At 48.5% G+C, this 23983-nt stretch overlaps 2 protein-coding genes across 2 annotated transcripts; both read left to right on the top strand.

Moving 5' to 3' along the window:
- Window positions 1–338: 338 nt before the first annotated feature.
- LOC119404183 (programmed cell death protein 6-like) lies at window positions 339–912 on the top strand. The gene has a single exon (XM_037670762.2). It carries the CDS (start codon window positions 349–351, stop codon window positions 910–912), a length of 564 nt encoding a protein of 187 aa, XP_037526690.1. The 5' UTR covers window positions 339–348.
- Window positions 913–7581: 6669 nt separating this feature from the next.
- Window positions 7582–8397, top strand: LOC119405652 (uncharacterized). The gene has a single exon (XM_037672489.1). The coding sequence runs from the start codon at window positions 7582–7584 to the stop codon at window positions 8395–8397; it is 816 nt and encodes a 271-aa protein (XP_037528417.1).
- The last annotated feature ends 15586 nt before the right edge of the window (window positions 8398–23983 follow it).

The raw sequence follows: 23983 nt of genomic DNA, 5'->3' as shown, positions 1-23983 counted from the left end.
ATGCTAATGCCTTGTCCGTCTAACGACGCTTTCACCAATGCACCAGCCGTTTCACTTAGAAATATAGTCTCCGTGCACTTTCAGCTTTGGCGAAATTGATATTTAGGTTTTAACTTCTTCTTTGTTATACTAACCGAATTGTTTTCCAACCCCCCATAGCGGGGACGGCTCACTGCAGGTGGGCAGTCATCATTGACATCTTATTCGGAGCAGTGATTCGGCACTTCACATGCAAAATTGAACTGCACACACGTCCGTCGGCCTCCGGTCTCTGTCCCACGGCGCGGCGCCGTGCGATTCTTGTCCAAGCTGGGAAATACAGCAGCAGCTACCGCCCCGCGGCCAGCGATGTCTTCGTACGGGTCTTATGGTCCGTCCCGACCTCAGACGCAAAGGGCCGACGTCAACTACCTGCGCGAGATCTTCTACAAGGTCGACAAGGATCGCAGCGGCCGCGTGGACGCCAACGAGCTGCAGCAGTGCCTGTCCAACGGCACCTGGAAGCCCTTCAATCCTGAAACGGTGCGCAGGATGATCAACATCTTCGACCGCAGCCGCACGGGCACGCTCAGCTTCGACGACTTTGTGTCGCTCTGGAACTACATCAACGACTGGCTACGGTGCTTCCAGGAATTCGACAAGGACCACTCGGGTTCCATCAACAGAAACGAACTGCGCGACGCGCTTACGAGCTTCGGTTACCGTCTGAGCGACCAGGCGGTCGACCTCCTGCTCATGAAGTACGACAGCGAAAGGAAGGGATCCATCAACTTCGACGACTACATCCTCTGCTGCATCACTCTGCAGACGTTCACGAGCGCCTTCAAGTATTACGACACCGACCTGGACGGCTACATCACGATAAGCTACGAAAACTTCCTCAAGCTCGGACTGAGTGTCTTTGTGTCGTGAACTTAGTGCCTCCGGGCTCTTTAAGATGTGTTGAAAATTTCATCGGCTTTGTGATAAACTGTTGGTTTCTACGAAAGATCTGCGAGGCCAAGAACTATATCATAGCGTTACGATGTTGTGATCAGATTTGCTGCCGCCGCACATACATATGTTGCCCACTGTGAGAAGTTTCCATTGGCCTAAAGCAACGCCTCAGCGTCGATTCAAATCTCGTAAACGCGATCACTACCTTCATTTTGATCGTTCTGGCGAAAGCATACACACTGCGCCTATTTCAAAATAAAAATTCCCAATATTCCAAATTAAACGAGCGTGCGTAATATGTCTTCCTCTGTTTTTCCTGGGAGTACAGAGTAAATATATACTAGGTAGCCACATATTTATAGTGCTATTTGCAAATGCTCTATCGTTTACAGTGACACACACTTAACAGTTCATTGCTTAACTCTGCTGTACCTGTTTTCGCTTTGGACAGATGCCATGCCTTTGTAACCGAGGTATACCTTCCCAGCACATTTAGGCCCTATACATTATCATCATCATCAGCCTGACTACGCCTATTGCAGGGCAAAAGCCTCTCCCATGTTTCGCCAATCAACCCTGTTGTGTGCTTGCTGCGGTCGCGTTATCCCCGCCAACGTCCTAATCTCATGTACCCACTTAACCGTACAATACTTCCATCCATGTACAGTACACAACAGCCATGTACACTCAGCGTCAAGAACTTTAAGCACCTCGAGATGCAACAAAAGCGGAATATTCCCAGCGCTTTAGCAGGCAGTCTTGAATTCACATTCCCGACCTGTTCAAGAACGCGCTAACAACACGCGCTGTGCAGCTCGAACGAATACAGCCAAAGGTTTCTGGTAAATTCGAAGTTTTTTCGGACGCAGTGGTTTCGAAACTCTTGACGCCGACTGTACGCGTAAAACCGGTTGCGCATAAATGTTCAAACCGGTTTTGAGTGAGTGAGTGAGTGAGTGAGTGAGTGAGTGAGTGATTGAGTGAGTGAGTGGGTAAACATTTATTGGGTCCAGCAAAAGGCGATTAATCGCGCACCCGGCTAATCCCACGACGGGACCTGTCGGTCCCGTCGTGGGCTCGATCACGGGCACGCTGGACGGCCATGATTTAGTCTTCATTCCCAATTTCCTAATCTAAGTTTCCTAAATTCCTAATCTCCTTCCTAATTTCGGGCTACTCACAGTCGCAGGGCATTGGGCATGCAATAAAAGGCGCGATATCGATATGAATAACTAATACAAATTAAAATTTGTATTATTTGTAAGTGTATGAACCTACCGCTATGAGCTGTTTGGGATTGGAAGTATAACAAAATAAATACAGAAATAATAACTATTGTGATTATAATAAAAGTGCTATTAGGCAACGACAGTTAAAAATGTTCCTTGTCACCATTTAACTAATTTCATATTGAGCTACCTCATTCTTCGCCAGTAAGCCAGAGCGGGTGCACCCTTTGATTGAAGGATCTACGTGGAAATCCATGTTGGCCAGTGCTAAATGTATACCTTGCGAATGGCGTCCCGTTTATATTATTCCACGTAATAATATGATCATGAGGCCCTCCGTAGCTGGGAACTGCGGACTAATTTTAACCACGTGGTGTACTTGGAAGAGCATAATTTATGTACAAGCGTGTTGTCAAATTCGCGCCTACGGAAACGCGGGCGAGAATCGCCCGCGTTTCCGCACTGCGGGCGAGAATCGCACTGCGGGCGAGATTCGAACCCAAGCCTTCGTGCTTGGCATCGCAACACCGTAATCGTCAAGGCACCAAGGCCGGTAGGCGACGATTTGCAATATGTCCCTCTTTATAAACGAAGTCGTTCGCTGTTATATATAGACAGTACACCAGGCCATGCTTGGCTGCTTGAAAAACCCGCGTAGGGCGGGTGTCTCGGAGCCTATAGCTCACTTACCTTGTATGCAGTCATGAGCACAAGATGGCGGTAAGCGTCCGCAAGATGCCAGTGTAACCATTTCCCATATGTCGCTTGTCCATTCCCAGGTACTGGTATGATATAATTTCGGACGCTCTGTAAAGCTTACGCTTGTTTCTTTGATAGTATCAATTTGAAAAACAGTCTGGGAAGAAATTATGGCTAAAACGTCATCAATGTTTTGACGGGATTCACAATATCCTCTCTGTGCAATGGATTAGCGTTATACACTGGCAACGCACTGCAACATACCAGCAATAACTAGCAACACTTACATCGAGCAGAAAACCAAAACTGTAAAAGCTGTGACGGTTAGAATGGTTAAATCGTTCTCTTTATAACACAGATTTTAGCGATGAAAAATGAAGAATAGATCAATGAGGGCTCGGGGCAGTATGGAAGAGACGTGTATCTTAGATGCTGTCTTGGATACTTACTCTCTGGGCATCTTGTACCCGTATCACGATACCCTCGACAGGTGATGTATCAGTGTCTGAATTTCCGATACATTGTACGCAGTATCGTGCGTTGCAAAATACGAGATGCACATTTTGCACAGGTGACTAACGCTATAGAGCAACTTGAGGCGGTCCAAGTTTGATGCAGAAGATCACACAATTACTTTATCTTTTTTTAATGAACAAACTCGAATGACTAACGCTGATAATGTGAGGCAGTGGCAACAGCAGTCGTGAATATATTATAATGAACTTATTAATTATACTTCTTACGAGGAATGTTGAAACTTGAGGGAAAACGAACCAGTCAGTTCCCCTAGCATACCATTCTGCTTTCTGTATGCACGGGAAAATAGTTATGACTGTTATGGCTAACAGGTTCACATAAGATATGTTGCACAGTGAAGACTCGTACTATCCTGATAGGCAATATCTATCGGAGCAAATTTAAGTAACCTGATCGAACCTTGCTAGTGCTCTTCCCCTTAATTGCTACGAACGCGCTCCCATGCTCCTTAATACGACTGTTGGAAGTGCAAAAGCAGGCGCTAAAGAAAGAAGGAACGTTTTATGAAAATTGATTGGCTAGCAGATGCACCTTGGTCGCCGCTGCGCACATCTCTCCTAGCGCCATCATGCTGCTTCAGGTCACGTGATTACATAAAAACTATTTCGTAGACTCAAAATAACATCTTTCGCTCAAGTGTCTATGCATTTGCTTTATGAGTCCATCTGTCTTCCGCTTTATATGTTTTTTACTCGCAGCTTTCTTCCTCCTATTTTGCTATTTTTAGACATCGATGCCTAAGGGTGATTACGTGCTTAGTTACCCTAGCATGGATGGTTTGACATGATATGAAAACATAATTAATACTTGCTACGCCACTTGCAGGCGCTACGGACAAATTATCATCATCGACAAGTTTTCTCCTCTAATACCGCATATGGATAATGAATCATCGGTGGATAGGTTCGAGAATGCAGTCAGGCTCGGCGATTTTAATCACCGTAAAACTTTTCAATATTGACTTCAGCCTTTGGCGTTTGATGTATAGTAGCCTTCCTCTGGATCGCGGCTATCCGTTATTCTTTTTATGCGCGATTAATATCGAACATTTAAGATTCCTTATGCTGTCCGGTACATCAGTAATGCTGGCACATCGTCACATCAGCACATATGCTTGCCGGTTTTTTTTTGTAGCTCTTAGCACATTTCCTCCACTGTCAACCAGCCCAACAATTTGGAAGAGTCGGGTTCAAGTCAGTTTCGTAAAATTACCGCGTTAAGAAGGAAGTGCCACGGCCACAACGCCCTTGTTTAGAGAGAATTTCTCTTATTATGCATTCTGCTCTTTACATAATACGATGCCTCGCACCGTTTTCGCGTCATTTAGTCAAGGATCATCAAAAGTTGTTAAGGTTTTTTTTTTTCAAAGATTATCCAATGGGATTGTGTTCGTTGCCAAATAGGGGTTGTCTTCGCTATCTCGCGCACCATTTTGGAATGTGCTTTTCGGAAAATTCGACCGTTCACCTAGGTGACATCGGCTAAGGATACCGGTTGGATGGACAAGGATAGTTGGGTCATGCTGGGTAGGTACAGCATTATCGGCTGTCATGTGTTCGAGACCTGTGAGCGTTCTATTCTGCAAAGGCTGTGTGTACAATAAATGAATGAATGAATGAATGAGTAAATAAATAAACTAAATATCTGGAGGCATCCCTAGTCCTCGACTTAGGTGCCTGTTAGTGGCACTCGCACGTCGCTGTTCATGTGCCCTGGTGTATTAACAGTTTTTTGCACCGCGATGCCGAAACGGATCTCAGAGGCATCGTAAAAAAGAAACGGGTGGTTGAGAACTGCTCCGCCAGGTGCCGCAACACGATCCGACCTGCTCTTTCATTGAACTAATCCAATTGCTTTTGATTAATGATCGTGACACTTAATTCTCTCTTAGGTTAAGTAAACGTATGCTCCGATATATATATATATATATATATATATATATATATATATATATATATATATATATATATATATATATATATATATATATATATATCTGTCAACTTGAACCGGAACAATCGATTTTGCACCAGCTTTTGTAAAACATTTTTTTTAATATTCAGAAAACCGGGAGTGCTCGACCGGCAGTGCATCGAAGAGAAAAAAGAGGGTCACTAATTCATCGTGTCACTAATAACCACCACATATTTCGTCTCTTTTGTCTTCTCTAGCGTTCATTTTCATTTCACTTGCATTACTGGGCGGTTTGATTGAGCATAATGTATTACTCAGCATTCTTTTATATTTTAGGCGAAAGCCGCAGAGGCCTCATCAAGCGCGAGATTGACCGGCGGCGTTGGCGTCATCATGAATGATGCAAGAATTACCATCACGTGAGGACGCCAGAAATCGCCAAAATCTGTGACGTCATCATACCGTCAATATGACGCCACATAACGTTATATCACGTGATGACGTCATCACATGACGTCGTCGCTTGGTAAAATGTGGGGCGATCACGGAGGCAGTGCAAAACTACGTTAGTTCAGAAAGTGGCGAGGGAGGATCAATAGATCGATTGAGAAGAAAAAAGTCACAGTTTCGCCGTAACGGCGAAACAATGAATGCGATAGCAATAAATTGGAATGTAACGCGAAGAACGCAAAGCCAGCTCGAAATTGCCAGCGCCTCTCTCCAGCCCAAAGGACGCACGAAATGAACTCACACGGGACGAGCGCGAACTATCATGCGTCAAAGCTCGACACTGGAAGCACATTTTCCGTGGTATTGGTACGTGCCATGACATAGAGTAGCCATTATCATCGTTGGGAAGCACGTCTTATTAGCGGGAAGAAGAAGAAGAAGACCATCGGCGATTCCGGTAAGGAAGCCACGCAAACAGCTGCTGTCAATTTTATCTTATAGCGAATGAACAAATAGAGCACGCCTAGCATGTCCTGTCGTGTCGCGACGAAACTGCCTCATTTCTTGATCACGAGTGTTGAAGTGGTTGTCAGCTTCTCTGCATTGACCTATCGTGATGCAGAACTCTTACCATTCGAATCTTTCCGCGACGGGGATCTCATCTCCTACAGAGAACGTTGCCTCAATATATCGGCACTATTTTCTACGGACAGGTTGTAGGGGATATCTCAGCGGGGGGACACAAGCGCCGCCGTTAGCTCCGAAGGTTCGAGAATCGCCGTACGCGAGAGAGGCACTTCATCGAGAAAGTAGAGCGACCAACCAGAACAAAAGCCGCTTGACCGCGCAGGTGAATGTTAGGATTGAGAGGGACAGGAAAAAAGATTAGATAAAGGGGGGAAATAAGCTTCGCCGGACATCTTCGCGTTCGAGAATGAGATGTCGCAAATCGCTTTACCGTGATAAGCCGCTTACCGTGATACCGTGTGCAAATCGCTTTGTCGCGAGCAATATGAAAGGGAACACGCGAGCGCGTGGCGAATAGCCTCAAGCCCGACGCAGGGCGATTCGCAGCGGCCGCTATCGGAAACAAAGTGGAAAGGGCGCCGCGGTCCCGCTAACTGTCAGCACGCCCGCCTCGCTGTTGCTGATTAAAAATTGCAGCTAATTGCGTGTCATGGTTCCCTAGCGAGTATCGGCTATATGGCAAGCAGAGCGCGGATGTGTGCTGTGTACAGCGCTGCGCAAGATGCCACCTTGCCGTTGACTTGTGTGTGTGCGTGTAACATATAAAGTCTAGATACAGCGAAATATGATTAAAAAACATCGTCATGGCTCTTTGCTGCGCGTGAGTGCTACAATACGAGCTACAATATCAGGCGGTTATTTGTGTCATATATTTCGCGCATCGCCGAAGCAGACGCGTGGTGGAAGTAAGAACAGTTCGCGGAAAAGCGTCACTCTTTCCAATTTATTTTTTGACAGCGACATCTAAGTATATGTCGCATTAGGGTTAGAGGCTTGTAGCGGGCGTTGATGCCGGTGACCGCGATGATTTTTATTTGTGTGCGCATACCGATTCTTACACAGAGGCGCACGGCGCATACGTGGTCGACATGCCTCACGTTATCTCCGGCGTGCCGCGGGAGATACGCAGCCACGCCCCTCTTGTGTCGACGCTTTCGAAGCCTGTTTTTCGGAGAAAATAAAGTAGTTCTTGCCCAGACTTCAAGGAGTGTAGGTGTTTGCTTTTCGCTGCTCCTTGGGGCGAGTACGCTGGAAACTGGTGACCCGGACGTTTCGAACAACATCAGCCATGTCGGACGAGGAAGGCACTTCGAGCTCATCCACAACCAACGCCTCGGAGTTAAAGCTTCCTCATTTCTGGCCCAAACACCCCAGGGTGTGGTTCAGCCAAGTCGAGGCCCGCTTCCAGCTTCGACGCATCACATCGCAGGAGTCGAAATACCTCCACATCGTTGCAGCACTGCCACCTGACATCGCTGACGCCATAGACGATGTGCTCGCCTCCCCTCCATCGGAGAAGGCCTACGACGAGCTGAAAAGCACCGTCCTGAAACGTCTTGAGGTGTCCGAACAGAGCAGGCTGCAACAACTCCTGTCTCATGAAGAGCTCGGTGACAAGCGTCCCTCGCAACTTCTCCACCGAATGCGTCAGCTGCTGGGCCAACAAGCGTCAGAGGTGCGTCAACAGCCATTGCTTCGCGAGTTGTTTTTCCAGAGACCGCCACGGTCAACACGGATGATACTCGCTGGCTCGGACGACGTGGCTCTCGAGCGTCTGGCTCAACTCGCCGACCGCATCACCGACTGCACCGAGCCATCGAAAATGCCCATTGCTGCAGCGGGAATGTGCGAACATGCAAGCCGGTTAGGTCGCTTAGAGGACAGAGTTGACCGACTGGCTGCAGCAGTGGAAAACTTCGCCCTGTCCAACAGACACAGTCCTGCACGGCATCGTTCGTCGTCCCGTGCTCGAAGCCCGCACTACCGCGGCCGCTCAAGCGAGGCAGAGCAGAGCGTCTGCTGGTACCACCGCCGCTTCAGAGAGCAAGCCACTCGCTGCACCCAACCATGCTCGTGGACGGGAAACGCACCGGCCAGTCGCTAACGGCGGAATGCGACACGGGCTAGCGCTCAAGCCGCCTCTTCTTCGTTGTCGACCGCATCACCGGCACACGCCTCCTTGTCGATACCGGAGCTGAGCTATCTATCCTACCAGCAACAGCTCAACATCGCCGACGCGGCAAGTCCATTTCCAGCCTAATTGCAGTCAATAATACTGCTATTGCATCATATGGAGTGCAGTCAATGACGATAGACATCGGACTCAGGCGCACATATCGATGGCTTTTCGTTGCGGCCGACGTCAGAATGGCCATTCTGGGAGCGGACTTTCTAAGCCACTTCAATCTTGACGTTAGCGTTCGCGATCGTCGTCTCAAGGACAACGTCATTTTGCTCGCTGTTGTCGGACTGAAGTCTGACCTGTCCTCATGCGGCATTTGCACTTTCCACCCAGAGTCAAACTTTCAAAAGATTCTGGCTGAATTCCCTGAAATCACCAAACCTCGGAACACCGAACTGCCAATCAAGCACAAGGTGACGCATCACATTGTCACCACCGGACCGCCCGTCACCGTTAGACCTAGAAGGCTCGCTGGACAAAGACACGGAAGTCGCCCGTCGTGAGTTCGACCACATGCTCCAGCTCGGCATTATTCGACCTTCTTCCAGCAACTGGTCTTCTGCGCTGCACATGGTGCCAAAACAAGAGCTTGGTGACTGGCGGCCTTGCGGTGATTATCGGGCACTCAATGCTGCGACAACGGCAGACCAATATCCTCTCCCTCACATCCATGATTTCAGCGCTCGCCTCGCGGGAATGACCATCTTCACTAAGCTGGATCTGATGGCCGCTTATCACCAGATTCCAGTAGAACCAAGCGACATCCCAAAGACGGCCGTGACAACACCGTTCGGCCTCTTTGAATTTGTTCGTATGCCGTACGGACTGAAGAACGCGGCACAAACATTCCAGCGTTTCATGAATGAGGTCACTCGCGGACTGCTCTTTGTCTTCGTCTACTTAGACGACATTTTGGTCGCCAGCAAAACGCCGGAAGAGCACGAAAATCACCTGCGGCTCCTCTTCAAGCGTCTTGACGAGCACGGTCTGGTATTGAAGCCCCAAAAGTGCATATTTGGTGTTGAAGTACTAGATTTACTAGGTCATCGAATCACCCCGCAAGGCATCTTGCCGCTCGAATCACGGGTACAAGCCGTTAGGGAATTTCCCACGCCTACCTCTTTCCGCAAGTTGCGCGAGTTTCTCGGGCTGATCAACTTCCATAGGCGCTTCATCCCATCCTGTGCACACATTCTACAGCCGCTAACTGACTTGCTGCGCCGAGACACCAAGAAAACACCCGAGTTTCACTGGTCAGGGGAGCACGAAAAAGCCTTCCAGAACGCCAAAACTCAGCTTGCCTCCGCAACACTTCTGATGCACCCGCTTTCCGACTCGCCAACGGGGCTCATGGTTGACGCTTCAACGACGGCAGTGGGAGCAGTGTTGCAACTATACGACGGCAAGGACTGGAAACCGATAGGTTTCTTTTCGAAACGGCTGAAACAGGCGGAAGTGCGCTACAGCACCTTTGGAAGAGAGATGCTGGCCATTTATTGCTCCGTAAAGCATTTCCGTTTCTTCCTCGAAGGTCGCACTTTCCACATTTTAACGGATCACAAGCCGCTGACATATGCGTTCAAGAACAACAGTTCCTCATATTCGGAAAGAGAACTGCGCCAACTTTCTTTCATTTCCGAATTTTCGACGGACATCCGCTACATAGCGGGGATCGAAAATCAAGCAGCCGACGCACTCTCCCGTATCGACACCGTTTCAGCGTCCGTCGACTTTGAGGGATTAGCCGCTGCCCAGCGGGAAGACCCAGAGCTAACCGTGTTGCGGCAGAATCCACTGTCACTTGTGCTCGCAGAGATCCCACTACCATACACGACGACGGTCACATGTGACACATCGCAGAAATCTCCAAGACCCTTCGTCCCCGTCCAGTTTCGGCGTGCAGTGTTTGACAGCCTTCACGAACTCAGCCACCCAGGAATCCGCGCGACGCAGAGGCTCGTCACGGACCGCTTTGTGTGGCCAGGCATTAACGCCGACGTTCGACGCTGGGCGAAGACGTGCCGAGCATGTCAAGCAGTCAAGGTGACTCGTCACACGCGCACAGCACTTCAAGCATTTCGGCCACCAGAGTGTCGCTTCGACCACGTCCACTTGGACTTGGTAGGACCTCTTCCTCCTTCCCAGGGTTACAGATACCTGCTCACGTGTGTCGACCGTTACTCACGGTGGCCTGAGGCGACGCCGATTCTGGACATCGCAGCCGGGACCGTCGCACAGGCGTTTGTAGCCACATGGGTTTCACGCTATGGCTGCCCACTGCGCATAACACAGGACCGTGGACGACAATTCCAGAGCAACCTATTCTCTGCGCTGGCAAGGCTTCTAGGAACACAGCTCCAGTTCACCACGGCTTACCACCCAGCAAGCAATGGAATGGTGGAGCGGCTACACCGTCAACTGAAGGCATCTCTAACGGCCAAATTGGATAGAGAGCACTGGGTGGAGAAGCTCCCTCTCGTTCTTCTAGGCCTGCGTACTGCGCTAAAAGAAGACCTCGGATTCAGTGCAGCAGAAATGCTGTACGGCTCTACAATCCGACTACCGGGAGAATTCTTTGGTGAGAAACCAAGCACTGCGCCGACACCTTCAGAACATATGGAAAGGCTACATTCCTGGTTGGAGCACCTGCAACCCAACGCGCCACGCGTCAGCCGTGACCAAAGAGTGTTTTCGTTCCTGGACATGAATGCGGCAACCCATGTGTTCGTGCGACGAGACACAGTGAAAGCGCCGCTGACTCCTGCGTACGACGGGCCCTTTCGTGTGCTGTCGCGGTCGCACAAAACTGCGACCATTCGTGTTCGCGACAGAGAGGACGTTGTTTCTCTGGACCGCGTGAAACCGGCTCACCTCATGAACTAACTCGTTTTTGCTAACATTTGCTCGTTTTTTTCCTGGCTCCGCGGTCTAGGGGGGGGGGGGGGCTCTTGTAGCGGGCGTTGATGCCGGTGACCGCGATCATTTTTATTTGTGTGCGCATACCGATTCTTACACAGAGGCGCACGGCGCATACGCGGTCAACATGCCTCACGTTATCTCCGGCGTGCCGCGGGAGATACGCAGCCACGCCCCTCTTGTGTCGACGCTTTCGAATCCTGTTTTTCAGAGAAAATAAAGTAGTTCTTGCCCAGACTTCAAGGAGTGTAGGTGTTTGCTTTTCGCTGCTCCTTGGGGCGAGTACGCTACAGGCTATTCGCCACGCTCTCGCGTGTTCCTTTTCATATTGCTCACGATAGTACATGTTCAAGCAGTAGCTCTGCTACGCCACGTCTCCCAAGGTCATTCATCGCGGCGCAATAACCTTGAGTCACCGGACGCAAGTGTGACAGGAGTGACGTCACGCCACGTGATCCGCTGCGGAGAGGCGGAGAAGCAAGCAAAGGCAATGTTGCCTGCTGAAACACCGGATCAAAGGGAGGTCAGATTGGCACGTAATAGAGAAGCTTACCAAATGCGGATGCGTGCGAAGATCGAAGCTACTGCAACCGCCGCCGTCGTTAAGCAAGACGAACAATAAGAAGGATAAGGAGAATTGGCTAATGAATTGGATAAGGTTAATAAGGATAAGGATAAGGCTAATGAATTGGCCTTTCTTGACGCTGCAGGTTTTCATAGGCGATGAGTGGTGCTTTTGCGTACGGATCTATTTATACCGTTGCTTTCGAAAGTAAACAAGCAGTTGAAAGTTAGCGCCTGTCCTGTTGTCTCTTCCTCGTCCGTGTGTGTTAGCGCTATGCCCCATTCTGAAAGATAAGGAGAAGCCTGGTATTAATGAAACACTGTGTACATAGTCTATGCAAAACCAAGTGAAACATATATTTTGCTCGTATTAACTAGGTTAAAAAGAGTTAAACCTCAGCCAATTTTTCTTCAGCCATTGTGTCAAAACACAGTGTAGTGAGCGAACACCGCGTTCCACAGTGAATTGTCTTTTTTTCCCTTGTTGTCCGTGGCCGAACTGGAGTAGTATTACCACTTAGACTATCATAGCGCATATCCAACACGTCTAAAAACTAGGGGTGTGCGAATAGCGAAATTCATCTCGAATCGAATTCGAATCGGATAGTGCAAAATATTGGCCAAAAATATCGAATATCGAAAACAAAATATTTTATTAAAAATCGAAAGAGAGAACAAAGAAATGAAATCTGCTCGTGTCCTCGAGCACATAACGCGGTGAGTGACTGCTACCGAAAGACTCCAAATTTTCAAGCAGAAACAGAAGCTGTCCCACATGACCTGGCTTCATGCTCTCTCCCCGTGATATTACGGTGTTTACGGCTCATCCGACAACGGTAATGTCGTGCTTCATCGTCATGAGTGATCCGGGCCTAAACATCTTCGGGCGTCCGTTCGCAGCAGCGTTTTAACTAGTCCATCTATACCAGCAAGTCGAATTGGAATATACTACGAGCATAACAGTGTGTGCGTCTAAACTTTTTGTGCGCGTTAATGAATGCTAAAAGCTGGAAAAAGACTCAAGACAGGCCGAACGTCCTGAAATGATTGCTTGACTTCGTCAGGCCGAAAAAACTGTATTTGCTTAGCAGGGGCGTAGCCAGAAATTTTTTTCGGGGGGGGGGGGGGTTCAACCATACTTTATGTATGTTCGTGCGTGCGTTTGTATGTGTGCGTATATATATACGCAAGCAAAACTGAAAAATTTCGGGGGGGGTTTGAACCCCCCCAACCCCCCCCTTGGCTACGCCCCTGTTGCTTAGTTTCCGTTTCTTCCACTCGCTGTATGAGCTCACTCTTTCGAACAAACAAGCCGTTCGAAGCAATATAGCGATGAACCTGCCACGGTAGTGTTAACGGTGGGCTATGGTGCTCGAATGCTGACGGCAGGTCGCGGGTTCGAGTCCCGGCTGCGGCGGCCGCATTTTCGATGGAGGCGAAAATGCTTCAGGCCCGTGTACTTAGATTTAGGTGCACGTTAAAAAACACCAGATGGTCAAAGTTTCCTGAGCCTTCCACTACGGCGTCTCTCATAATCACGTTAAACCACAACAATTATTATTAAATGCGAAGCATTTCTTAGCGAACCTATCGCACTTTGAGCGTTTATATCTAGTATCTATCTATCTATCTATCTATCTAGCCGCCTACGTCTGGGTGCTCTCATGATCGCCTCCTTAACTTGGTGCAGACCAAAATTGGCATGAGAAGGTAACATGATTTGACGAATATGACTGTCGGGTCATGACATGAATAAAGTGAAAATCCTATCCAGTACGTCGTCAAACCCTTTCCTCCAGACACGTGTGGCACATACCCGCTTACCAGGGCCCGCGGTGCATGGGTATGCGCCACAGGTGATTGACAGTTTATATCTACCCAGGAACGGCGAGAACAGACATTAAATGCGAGAGCGTTCAAAAAACAGACATCGGCAGCGTTGACCCGACGAATGGAAAGAATGAAAATTAGGATCCCAGCAGGAATCGAACCCAAGCATTCTGCGTGGCAATCAGGTATTCTACCACAGAGCCACGCCAGGTCTACAAACTGGTTCGGAAAAACAGCCTCTGCAGGCGTAATGTCGGTGCAACGTCAGTTGTGGTTGTGGTGGTTGCTATCTAATTTTACAAGAAAGCAATAAACACTATACATGATACTCCTACGATGCGTATAGTCCTACGATACAGACGTCATATCAGATTAACGTCTGTGGTTCCAGTGTTGGCTCCGCTTTTATAGCAGTCTAATAAACATTACAATTGTATCCCTATGATTCAGCGAGCTATATTCAAGCACTGTTCGACTCTGGAGGAATGCATTAACGAACAGGGGCGTAGCCAGAAATTTTTTTCGGGGGGGGGGGGGGGGTTCAACCATACTTTATGTATGTTCGTGCGTGCTTTTGTATGTGTGCGTGCCTATATACGCAAGCAAAATTGAAAATTTGGGGGGGGGGGGTTTGAACCCCCCCCAACCCCCCCTTGGCTACGCCCTGTTAACGAAAGTTACGTACGATATTCACATCATCGCACCGTAAAGTGGACTTCGTCCGCCACAACGACGCAGTGTCCTCTTCATTTCTTACGAGGCTGGGCGATGGCCTCATGCTGACAGAGGATGATGTCAGATTGTGACAGCCGCTTTGTAGACTAGGCTTCGTAGGCCACATACGCCCAGGTAGTCTACGAATACGACAAGCGGCATCCACTGATGTTGGTCTACGTAGTACTATCCAGGCCTACCAGCCTCGACGGCCTATATCGACAGACAATTTGTAGACGAAATGACAGAGGCATCCACGATTTCCAACAGCTGTACTATACCTCATACTTCACTACCCACTGACCCCTCGTCACCGCGATCACGGCCTGATCCGATAACAAGTCATGACCGGCTGCTGGTGCTCACTGATCACGCGGATGATGACCTTGTTCAAGAACCGCCAGGAACTTCTTGCACACATGCACACAGGTTCGTGAAACGTGCGTGCGTTCTCTATCACAAGGGACAAGTATAAGCACTACATACCAGCTTACGGCTTCTGGCCTTGGTATAATACCCACGTTGCCGTTTGCAGCGTTACCCAACTGTAAACAATTGGTTACATAACACATATGCGGCTCTTCAAATGTGTGCGTATAAAATTTATACAAACCTTTAGCGTCATTTTGTAACGTTTCGCTCAGTAAAAAAAATTACGCCACAGTCACCTTCCCACCACATGCTTCACATCACATCGACTCCCACGGTACGTGGGATCTGCCGAATTTTTTTCATAAAGGGAAGAGTACCTGAAAGACTCATTAAGAAAAGGGCAAATTCCCAAAAGGAGGGAGCAGTTGTAACAATGGTACCCAAAGCTGAAAGAGCCCCTAAACCAGTCCGAGTTCAAAGACAGGAAAGTGCTTTCTTTCTCTCCCTCACTACCCTTCCTACAGGCGCCATCTCCTCCTCGCCGCTTATTTGTTCATAAAACACGTGGACATAGCCAGCCCCAAGCGTCGAGCCTATCGAAATTTCGCGCTTTCCGGCTACACGTTGTTATCACCGTTTGCGCAGTTGAAAACGCGCGAAAACGAAGTTAAATCAATTGACCGCGCACCTTAGTCATGTGAGACTAGGCAGAATGGGCGTGTGACTGCATGTCAATACAGGGTAGGAGACAATTCACAGCTGGTGTCCTCGTATATGGTCTAATCGAGAGCTTATTTCCTCGTGACGTCACGTGAACAGGCTGCTGGCGTCACGAATCGTGCTGAAAAGACGGGAACGTCAGGAGGGAATAACGTGCTCATTCTTTGTATAGAAATAAAGCGGTTCAGCCGACGCTTTATTACGCCAAAGGCAAGATGGCGTCGACGAAGGAGACGCCCGAGCCAACGACTGATCATGGTTATTTACAGATGAGGATGATGAAGTCCAATTAATGCCTACACTAATTTCCCCCGTTGACGAAAGCGGCCAGCCTGGCCGCGAATTACATTGTGGAACGCAGATGAAAAGGTTTGAGACGCGAAACGTGCACAACCTCTGTGCCGCGGCAGCGTTGGTCAGTGGAGGCATGAACAGGTGTGACACGGTAGTTCACCGGCGAGGTCTGGTCTATGACAGTGTAGGGGCCGATATAGCGAGACTCAGGCTTTTCGCATAAACCAGGTGTCCGTTCAGGTGTCCATAGGAGTACAGCGTCGCCAGGGCGATAGAAAACGTCGCGGTGAGTGGCATCGTAGCGATTTTTGCGATCTTCTTGGCTAGCTTCGGTGTTTATACGGGCGCGACGACGGCATTGGGCAACCCGGTACAGGAACTGGTCGCAAATGAATGGTGAAGAGTTGACGGGTCCAGAGAAGAAAGAAACGTCGAGTGATGAGGTTGGCTGGCGTCCGTATACTAAGAAAAGCGGAGAGTAGCCTGTGGTACGTTGAACAGACGTATTATACGCAAACGTTACAAATGGGAGAACCGCATCCCAGTTACGATGGTCAGGTTGGATATACATGGATAACATGTCGCACAGCGTGCGATGAAATCTCTCCGTCAAACCATTTGTCTGTGGGTGGTAGCTAGACGTTGTCTTGTGTATTGTGTTTGACGCTTGGAGAACTTCACTGAGCGTGCTTGAGAGAAACGCCTTGCCTCGGTCGCTCAAAAGAACGTGAGGGGCTCCTTGCCGTAGGTAGATAGCTTTGAAGAAGAAGGTTGCTACTTCGGAAGCCGTTCCTGAAGTGATCGAGGCCGTCTCAGCGTACCGGGTCAAGTGATCAACAGCGGTGACGATCCATCTGTTGCCGTCTGGGGTAGTTGGGAGGGGCCCGAATAGGTCAATTCCGACGACAGAGAACGGCTGTGCTGGGCAAGGAAGTGGTTGTAGGGTCCCGACTGGGACAGTAGTAGGCCGCTTGCGGTGTTGGCAAAGCACGCACGAGGCAATATATTTAGCTACGCTCGTGGAAAGACCTGGCCAGAAGAACCGGCTGCGGATGCGCTCGTGGGTTTTGTGGTAGCCAAAGTGGCCTGACGTTGGGTCGTCGTGTGAAGCCCGAAGAACTTCACCGCGAAGAGCCCGCGGTACGACGGGGACCCATCGATGGCTTTCCGGGTGAAAAATGTACCGATAGAGTACGTCGTCTTCAAACTTGAATACCTTGAGCTGTTTCCGTAGCCTGGCATTAGGAGAAGACGAAGCACCACTTAGGCGACTGATGATGTCACTGCAATAAGAATCAGCACGCTGGTGAGTGGAAAACACTGAAGGGCGGTTGGGCTGAAGGCAGGGAAGAAATTGATGCAATCGACGACGCGTCCTCAGTGCGGCCAATTTGATAAGGTGACGTGACGTGCTCCGATGTTGGCGGCAATGGACATCGTGATAGAGCATCGGCATCTTCATGCTTATTTCCGGTCTTGTAAATGACGTCAAAGTCATATGCTTGTAATCGGATAATCGAGTGGCCAAGGCGTCCCGACAAGTTTTTGATTGTCGACAGCCAGCATAGCGCATGGTGGTCTGTCACAACGGTGAAATGTCGACCATGGAGGTACGGACGAAATTTTCGGATGGACCAGACAACAGCCAAGCACTCTTGTTCGGTTATTGAGTACTTCTTCTCTGCAGAGCTGAGAGTGCGGCTTGCATACGCGACAACTTTCTCGCGAAATTCACACCGTCGCGCTGTAGCAGTACGGCACCAATTCCCTGCCCACTAGCGTCAGTGTGTAGTACCGTAGGTGCCTTGTCACTGAAATAACAAAGAACCGGTGGGGATGTCAGTGCGCGCTTGAGTTCTTGGAATGCGGCTTCGCACTGATGATTCCAATCAAAGGGAGCGGTAGTAGCAAAGCGCTTGTGGAGAGGCGAGGCAATGGTGGCAAAGTTCCGGATGAAGCGTCGGAAGTATGATGCGAGCCCAAGGAAGCTGCGCAGTTCTTTTGCACGAAATGGGTGCGGGAAGTTGAGCACTGTGGAAATTTTGTCCGGATCGGGCTGGATACCATCTTTGTTAACGAGATGTCCGAGAACTTTGATCGTTGTGCTACCGAAGTGGCACTTCTTTGTGTTTAGTTGAAGGCCAGCATTGGAGAAGCACGTGAGCACTTCGTCGAGGCGTTGCAGATGGTCATCGAAAGTGGAGGAAAACACGACGATATCGTCCAAATAGCATAGACAAGTTTTCCACTTGAGGCCTTGAAGAACAGTGTCGATCATCCTTTCAAATGTGGCGGGGGCATTACATAGGCCGAAGGGCATTACGTTAAACTCGTAAAGACCGTCCGGCGTAGAAAAGGCGGTCTTTTCTTTGTCCGCTTCGTCCATTGGAATTTGTCAATATCCGGAACGAAGGTCAAGGGTGGAGAAGTACTGCGCGCCTTGCAAAGAGTCAAGTGCATCATCGATACGAGGCATCGGATATACATCCTTTCGGGTGATCTTGTTGAGCGCGCGGTAATCAACACAAAATCGTACCGATCCATCCTTCTTTTGTACCAATACAACGGGTGATTACCAAGAACTGGCAGAGGGTCGTATGATGTTTCTTTTGAGCATGTCGGCCACGTTCTCAATGATTTTGCGTTCGGCCAAGGACACTCGATAGGGACGACGGCGTACAATATTCTGACCATGAGTGTTGATACGATCAGACGCAACTGTGGTCTGTCCGAGTGACGAAGCATTGGCGTCGAAGGAGGCCTGATGTTTTGCTAGCAATTTCAGCAGCGCCTCACGCTGAGGAGCAGGAAGGTCGAGGTTTATCCCGGAAGCAAAGGTGGATGAAGGAATAGGCTTGTCCTGTTGAGGATAATACCCCGCACCTCCACCACTTGAAATAAAGCGGTTCAGCCGACGCTTTATTACGCCAAAGGCAAGACGGCGCCGACGAAGGAGACGCCCGAGCCAATGACTGATGATGGTTATTTACAGATGAGGAAGATGAAGTCCAATTAATGCCTACAGTATTTTAAGATGTTGTTTAGGGGCCCTTTAAGCTCGCACGAAAGATTATCAGGGGAAGCATTCGGTGCGTATTGGAGTTTCGTTTACTCGATAACTGTAGCTCAGCAGCGCGTTGGTTAAGCGTAGCGAAGCAGCAGTACGAGTACCAACGCTGGTCGCGTTAGCTTTACGTTGGTGTGCACTCACTTTTAAAGACGATAGTCTTTCTTGGGGAACTTAAACGCAGAAATTTTGGTCTGTCTTTCTGTCTGTCTGTCTTTCTGTTTGTCGGCACGTCCCTCGATTCAGCCACTCGGCCAAAGTTTAGCCACTTGCACAAGGGCCAGCCATCGTGAACGGCTCACTAGGTTCATACTTGTGTACATGGTTGATCAAAAAGCAAACATTACGCATATCTGAGGCGCAACATCACTAGGTAAGTATTAGGTGGTGTGTTCCTTTAATAGAAAATACATAGATACGTAATTTTGGAGACCCTAGTTTCTTAAGCTGCGTTGAAAATGCGACTGCGCCGAAACTTCACTTCCTCCGTGCCCTCTGCGCGAGCTCATTGTTGTGTTTCGGTTTCAGTTCAGTATTGCACTGTACGAGTGCCATGGGGCGCCGCTCTGGCATTCCTGCTTTACCCAGGCGACGTGAATATAAAAAATTTACACCATCTCCCGCTAAAGGGGACCATGAGGCGATGCGAAGCCGGATCACTTGCACGATCGCGTTCCGTTGGCGTTCGTTGGGCATGCTACCGACCTCGCGTCGTGGAACGCGAAGAGGGACGCTACGCGCGTCGTATCTTCCATCTAGCCTGGCCGTTAATTCTCACAGGGCGAGCGGGGAACGCGGTCGACAGGCGGGCGAGAGGGGGGCAGCGTAGGAGAGGAGAGAGAAGGGGAGGGGACGCGCATGCGCTCGAGCTCATCGCGGCGTTGCGCAGGAGAGAATTTCGGCATGTCTAGCCCTCGTTTCAGAGGAAGAGCGGAAAGGGGGAGGGGAGAAGGGTATGGCAGATGGGGAGGGGAGAGGGACAGTGGAGAGGGGAGGCTGAGAGGGGGAGGGGAGAGGGAAAGTGGAGAGGGGAAGGGGAGAGTGAAAGTGGTGAGGGTGAGTGGAGAGGGTATGCGCATGCGCAGTAAGGGTGGTCACGCCGCACACCACCACCACCGGATTGAGCTCCGCCTTAAGATACTTCGCATCTAAAAGAGTGTGTGGAGAGTACTCGTTGAGTGCGGACGTTTCTTTTGCTTCGGCGCTTCGCGCCAAACCGCGTGTTCGGGCTGGCTGGCGTCCCCGCCGGTCGCGTTGGTCACCGCCGGTCTTGCCTGCTACTGCGCCGGGACTACCAGCCCGCAACACAGCATTCACGTTTCCCGACGTATTGCCAGATGGCGTTCATATCTCACGCAGCGCCTCTTCTATCGTCTTTAGACGACATTTGCCGCGAAGCAAGCAGATACGCGGCCAATGTTTTTTCCAATGCTTCAGCCTGAATTATTGACCCAGATTTATGACGTTTCGTTGCGTCCTTCTAATTTTGGCACGCTGGATGTTTTGTTTGTCCTTGCAGCAGTCAAGAATACGAGAGCCCTCAAATCTGCAGCATCCAAAGAGTAAGCGTTGCTTCATCTACCAAGCTCTAATCTACGAGGTTTCCGTTCTCTGCGTAACCTGTATAATCTGCCTGATCTAATCTTTCTAATCTAAGATGTTTTCTTACAGTGTCGTCTCAGAGGCGCATTCTTTCCGAGTAAGTATCCACGCATGCTGGAATAGGCGACCTTGCGCGTGAATTGTTAACTGGAAAGAAACTTGCTATCGGAAAAGGCAGTTATGTGCCTTGTGCAAGAAATAAAAGTTATTGTGTTTCGTCAACAGTAAAAAAAAGGAAAAAAAAGAAGGAAACGTTCAGCAAGAAAAGGTTAAGGTAATCTAAAATGTATCAGGCGTATGTCTCAATGGTAGGATATATGTCAAAGAGGGTCTCCTTGAAGGTTACCGCAAATCGACTTCAGAAGGATCTAACTGAAGAGGTCCACTCGACCCGTTTCTACAGTTAACCTTTTTGTGGATACCCAGGGCACGATATTTTGAAAAGAGTTCAGAAAATTCCAATAACTCCAACTTTCAAAAGTTTCCTTTGCAAATAAAACAGTATACCCGCAAAAACATGACTTCAGGAAAAAGTGACCTTTGTTCCCTGAACAGCTACTTCCATCCTACGCGACAAAACCAGAGAACATCGCACATGCCATTCTAGATGGCTGGGATGCGGTATTTTATCGAGGTGTCCTCCGGCGGACTATAAAGAAAGAACTCTCACTAAGTCCTTATGGCATGATGTCACCGGTAGAAAGCTCATAGCATAAAAAAGCAGTGTACGTATGCAGTAAAATCAAGCTTTTTTTGGTGGTGCTGGCTTTCGAGTCCGAGCTTGTATGCTCCGACGACGAGTCTTTCAGCCAATGGGCTAAGCATCCAAGCTTGCATATTGGGGATATATGGGAAATATATGTGTGCGTTGTACCCGCGGTGGAAAACAAACGCGAAAGGATAACACCATCTGTGAATGAAACGATGATTTATGTGGTAGTGGAATCCTAGCACTGTGCGAGAAGGCGTGTACATTCCCAGGTAGCACACATGGTCTAGAAAACGTTTTTTTAGGGATAAATGGGATAAAACGGATTCTAAACCAATTTTGACGTTTTAAAAACGTCACAGAAAATCCGTATTATATACGTTTTTGATAACGTCTAGAAAATGCATTTTTAAAGACCATTTTGGTCTGAAACGTATATTTCATGACGTTTGTTCTATTCTAAACCAATTTCGACGTTTTAAAAACGTCACAGAAAATCCGTATTATATCCGTTCTTGATAACGTCTAGAAAAGTCATTTTTTGAGATCATTTTGGTATGGAACGTATATTTCAAGACGTTTGTTCGATCCTAAACCAATTTCGACGTTTCAGAAACGTCTTGTTCGTGACGTCTAGAAGACGCACTTTATAAGACGTTTTGTCGCCCAGCAGCGGACTGCGCGCCACTTGGCCCACGCATGCATGGGCATGCATGGGCATGCATGAACCACCGCAAATTGAAATTTGAACTCGGGCCTGCGCACGCCATCTCTTATTGCGATAAAGAAAGTAACGCGCAAAAGGATAAAGGCGTATGGTGTCTACATTGCATCAGCAATAATGAAGACTTCAAAGTTCGTTAACCAGTAAACTTTACGTAATTTACTGTAATTTACTCGTAGCGATAACCGTCTAACATTCGTACGAAGGCCTTAGCGCTGACTGTATCCATCCGTGCGGCCGTTGCTTCTGCTTCTGCAATGTCAGTTAAACTCGTCGATTTCGCATGGGCGGTCGAGCTCACCGGTCATGCACTCTTTTGCTATATTTCGTGCTTATGTCGTGGTTCGTGGAGGCTATAAACGCAGCTGTGAAGAAACTATACTTCGCTGCGTGTTAAACTTGTGGACTCGAATGCAAGTATGTCTGTGTGGAGCGACCGTTACGCTGACTGACGGTTAGAGTCCCCCGTAAGATTCTCTGCGGAAAACTTCACTCATCAGCCTGCGCGCGGGACGCTCTCGCAACTTTCTTTATTCTATGCTCGAGGGACGGGCGTGGTTACTTTGATGTGCCATTAGTTTTATGTGGATTTGCGGATACTGTAAACCACGGGCTTCTGTCATTTTTGAAGGTAAGTTCATTTTCACTGCATTTGCGCTCAGTATTTGAGAACTGTGGCAAATGAAAAGCGTGTTTCATTGCATCACAGGCTGCATGTGCGACATGTTTCAGCAGTACGTTACTGCTGAATTTATTCAGCATACATGGTAAAGCTGTCTAAACGTAAATGCACGTCATGTTTCCGTTCATGCTCGAACGAACATGAGCGAAAACCATATTTGTATTTTTTAACCTAATTTCAGTAAAATGACTGTCTTTTCTTGGCCGCTTGATGAGGTAGTTTCAAGATACACATTAGCTTAAGCTACGTGTGCCGCGTAAGAAGCAGTTTTAGAATAGGGTACGCAAGATAGCGTTCGTTGGGGGCCTTTGCTATTTCCGCCACTTAACGTGAGTACGCAAGAGGATGGCGTACGACGCATGCGGAGTAGCCAGTTTTACAATGGGATACGCAGATAGCGTTTGTTGCGCACGTAGCGTACAATGCATGCGCAATGGCGATGAACGAACGCAGAGCTTCGCGCATCCAATTTTAAAACTGCATTGTTGGAAGTTACGGCATGTGTCATCTGTTTTATTGTGTCACTGAAGTTTGTGGATGAGAGAATCTTTGCAGCGACAGCGTACTGATTCATGGTTTCTTCCACAGTACTAGCTGCATGTAACGAGTGGCTGGTCATGCTTTTCCGTTAGTTGCGAATTTCTGAGGGCCTGAGAGTCAAAGACGCGTTTCACGGGGAGGAGTTCGGCATTTTTTCTCACTGCTGCCTTGACTATCTTGATGCGCTTTCGGAATTGTGATTTATGTTTCCCCTACTCTGTTAACCTCCTCCTTTCTCGGTAATGCTTGCTGCTCTTAGCAGAAACCAAGAGGTTTTCTTTGCGCGGTCTTTTGTGCCTGGTTAAATATAGCAGGGCTTGCTCTCTGTCGCCGTACCGGTGTTATCGAATTTTCATCTTTTCACACTGTCCTATTATAGGTAATTATAGCAAATAATGAAATGATCTTTTCTTCCTATTTTCTTGCAGATGGTACTTGCCCTAGATGTTTAGAAAACAAAAGCTACACCAACTAAATTATTACTTTCTTCTTTTTTGATGGGCCTGACTGGCAGGTTTTCGTCCGAAAAAAGATGGATGTCAAGAGATTGACATTTTCTCTTTTTTCCTTGGAAACTTTCAAAACAAAAGGTCACAGTTTGTAAAAGCGTTTAAGCTTTTTTGAGCGTCTTTGTTTGTCGGCATCTTCAAGAAACCGCACTAGGCTATTGTTGCTAAAATATATTTGGTGCTGGAACGCTGCCCCATGCTGCTAATGACCAACAACTTTCGTGTGCATGCTATTTGTAGTTTCTTTGCAGACTTCCGGATGTGG

This window comes from Rhipicephalus sanguineus, chromosome 9 (genome assembly GCF_013339695.2).
Source record: "Rhipicephalus sanguineus isolate Rsan-2018 chromosome 9, BIME_Rsan_1.4, whole genome shotgun sequence".
Lineage (NCBI taxonomy): Eukaryota > Metazoa > Arthropoda > Arachnida > Ixodida > Ixodidae > Rhipicephalus > Rhipicephalus sanguineus.
The sequence above is the reverse complement of the archived record's forward strand: the minus strand, read 5'-3'. Positions and strand labels throughout refer to the sequence as shown.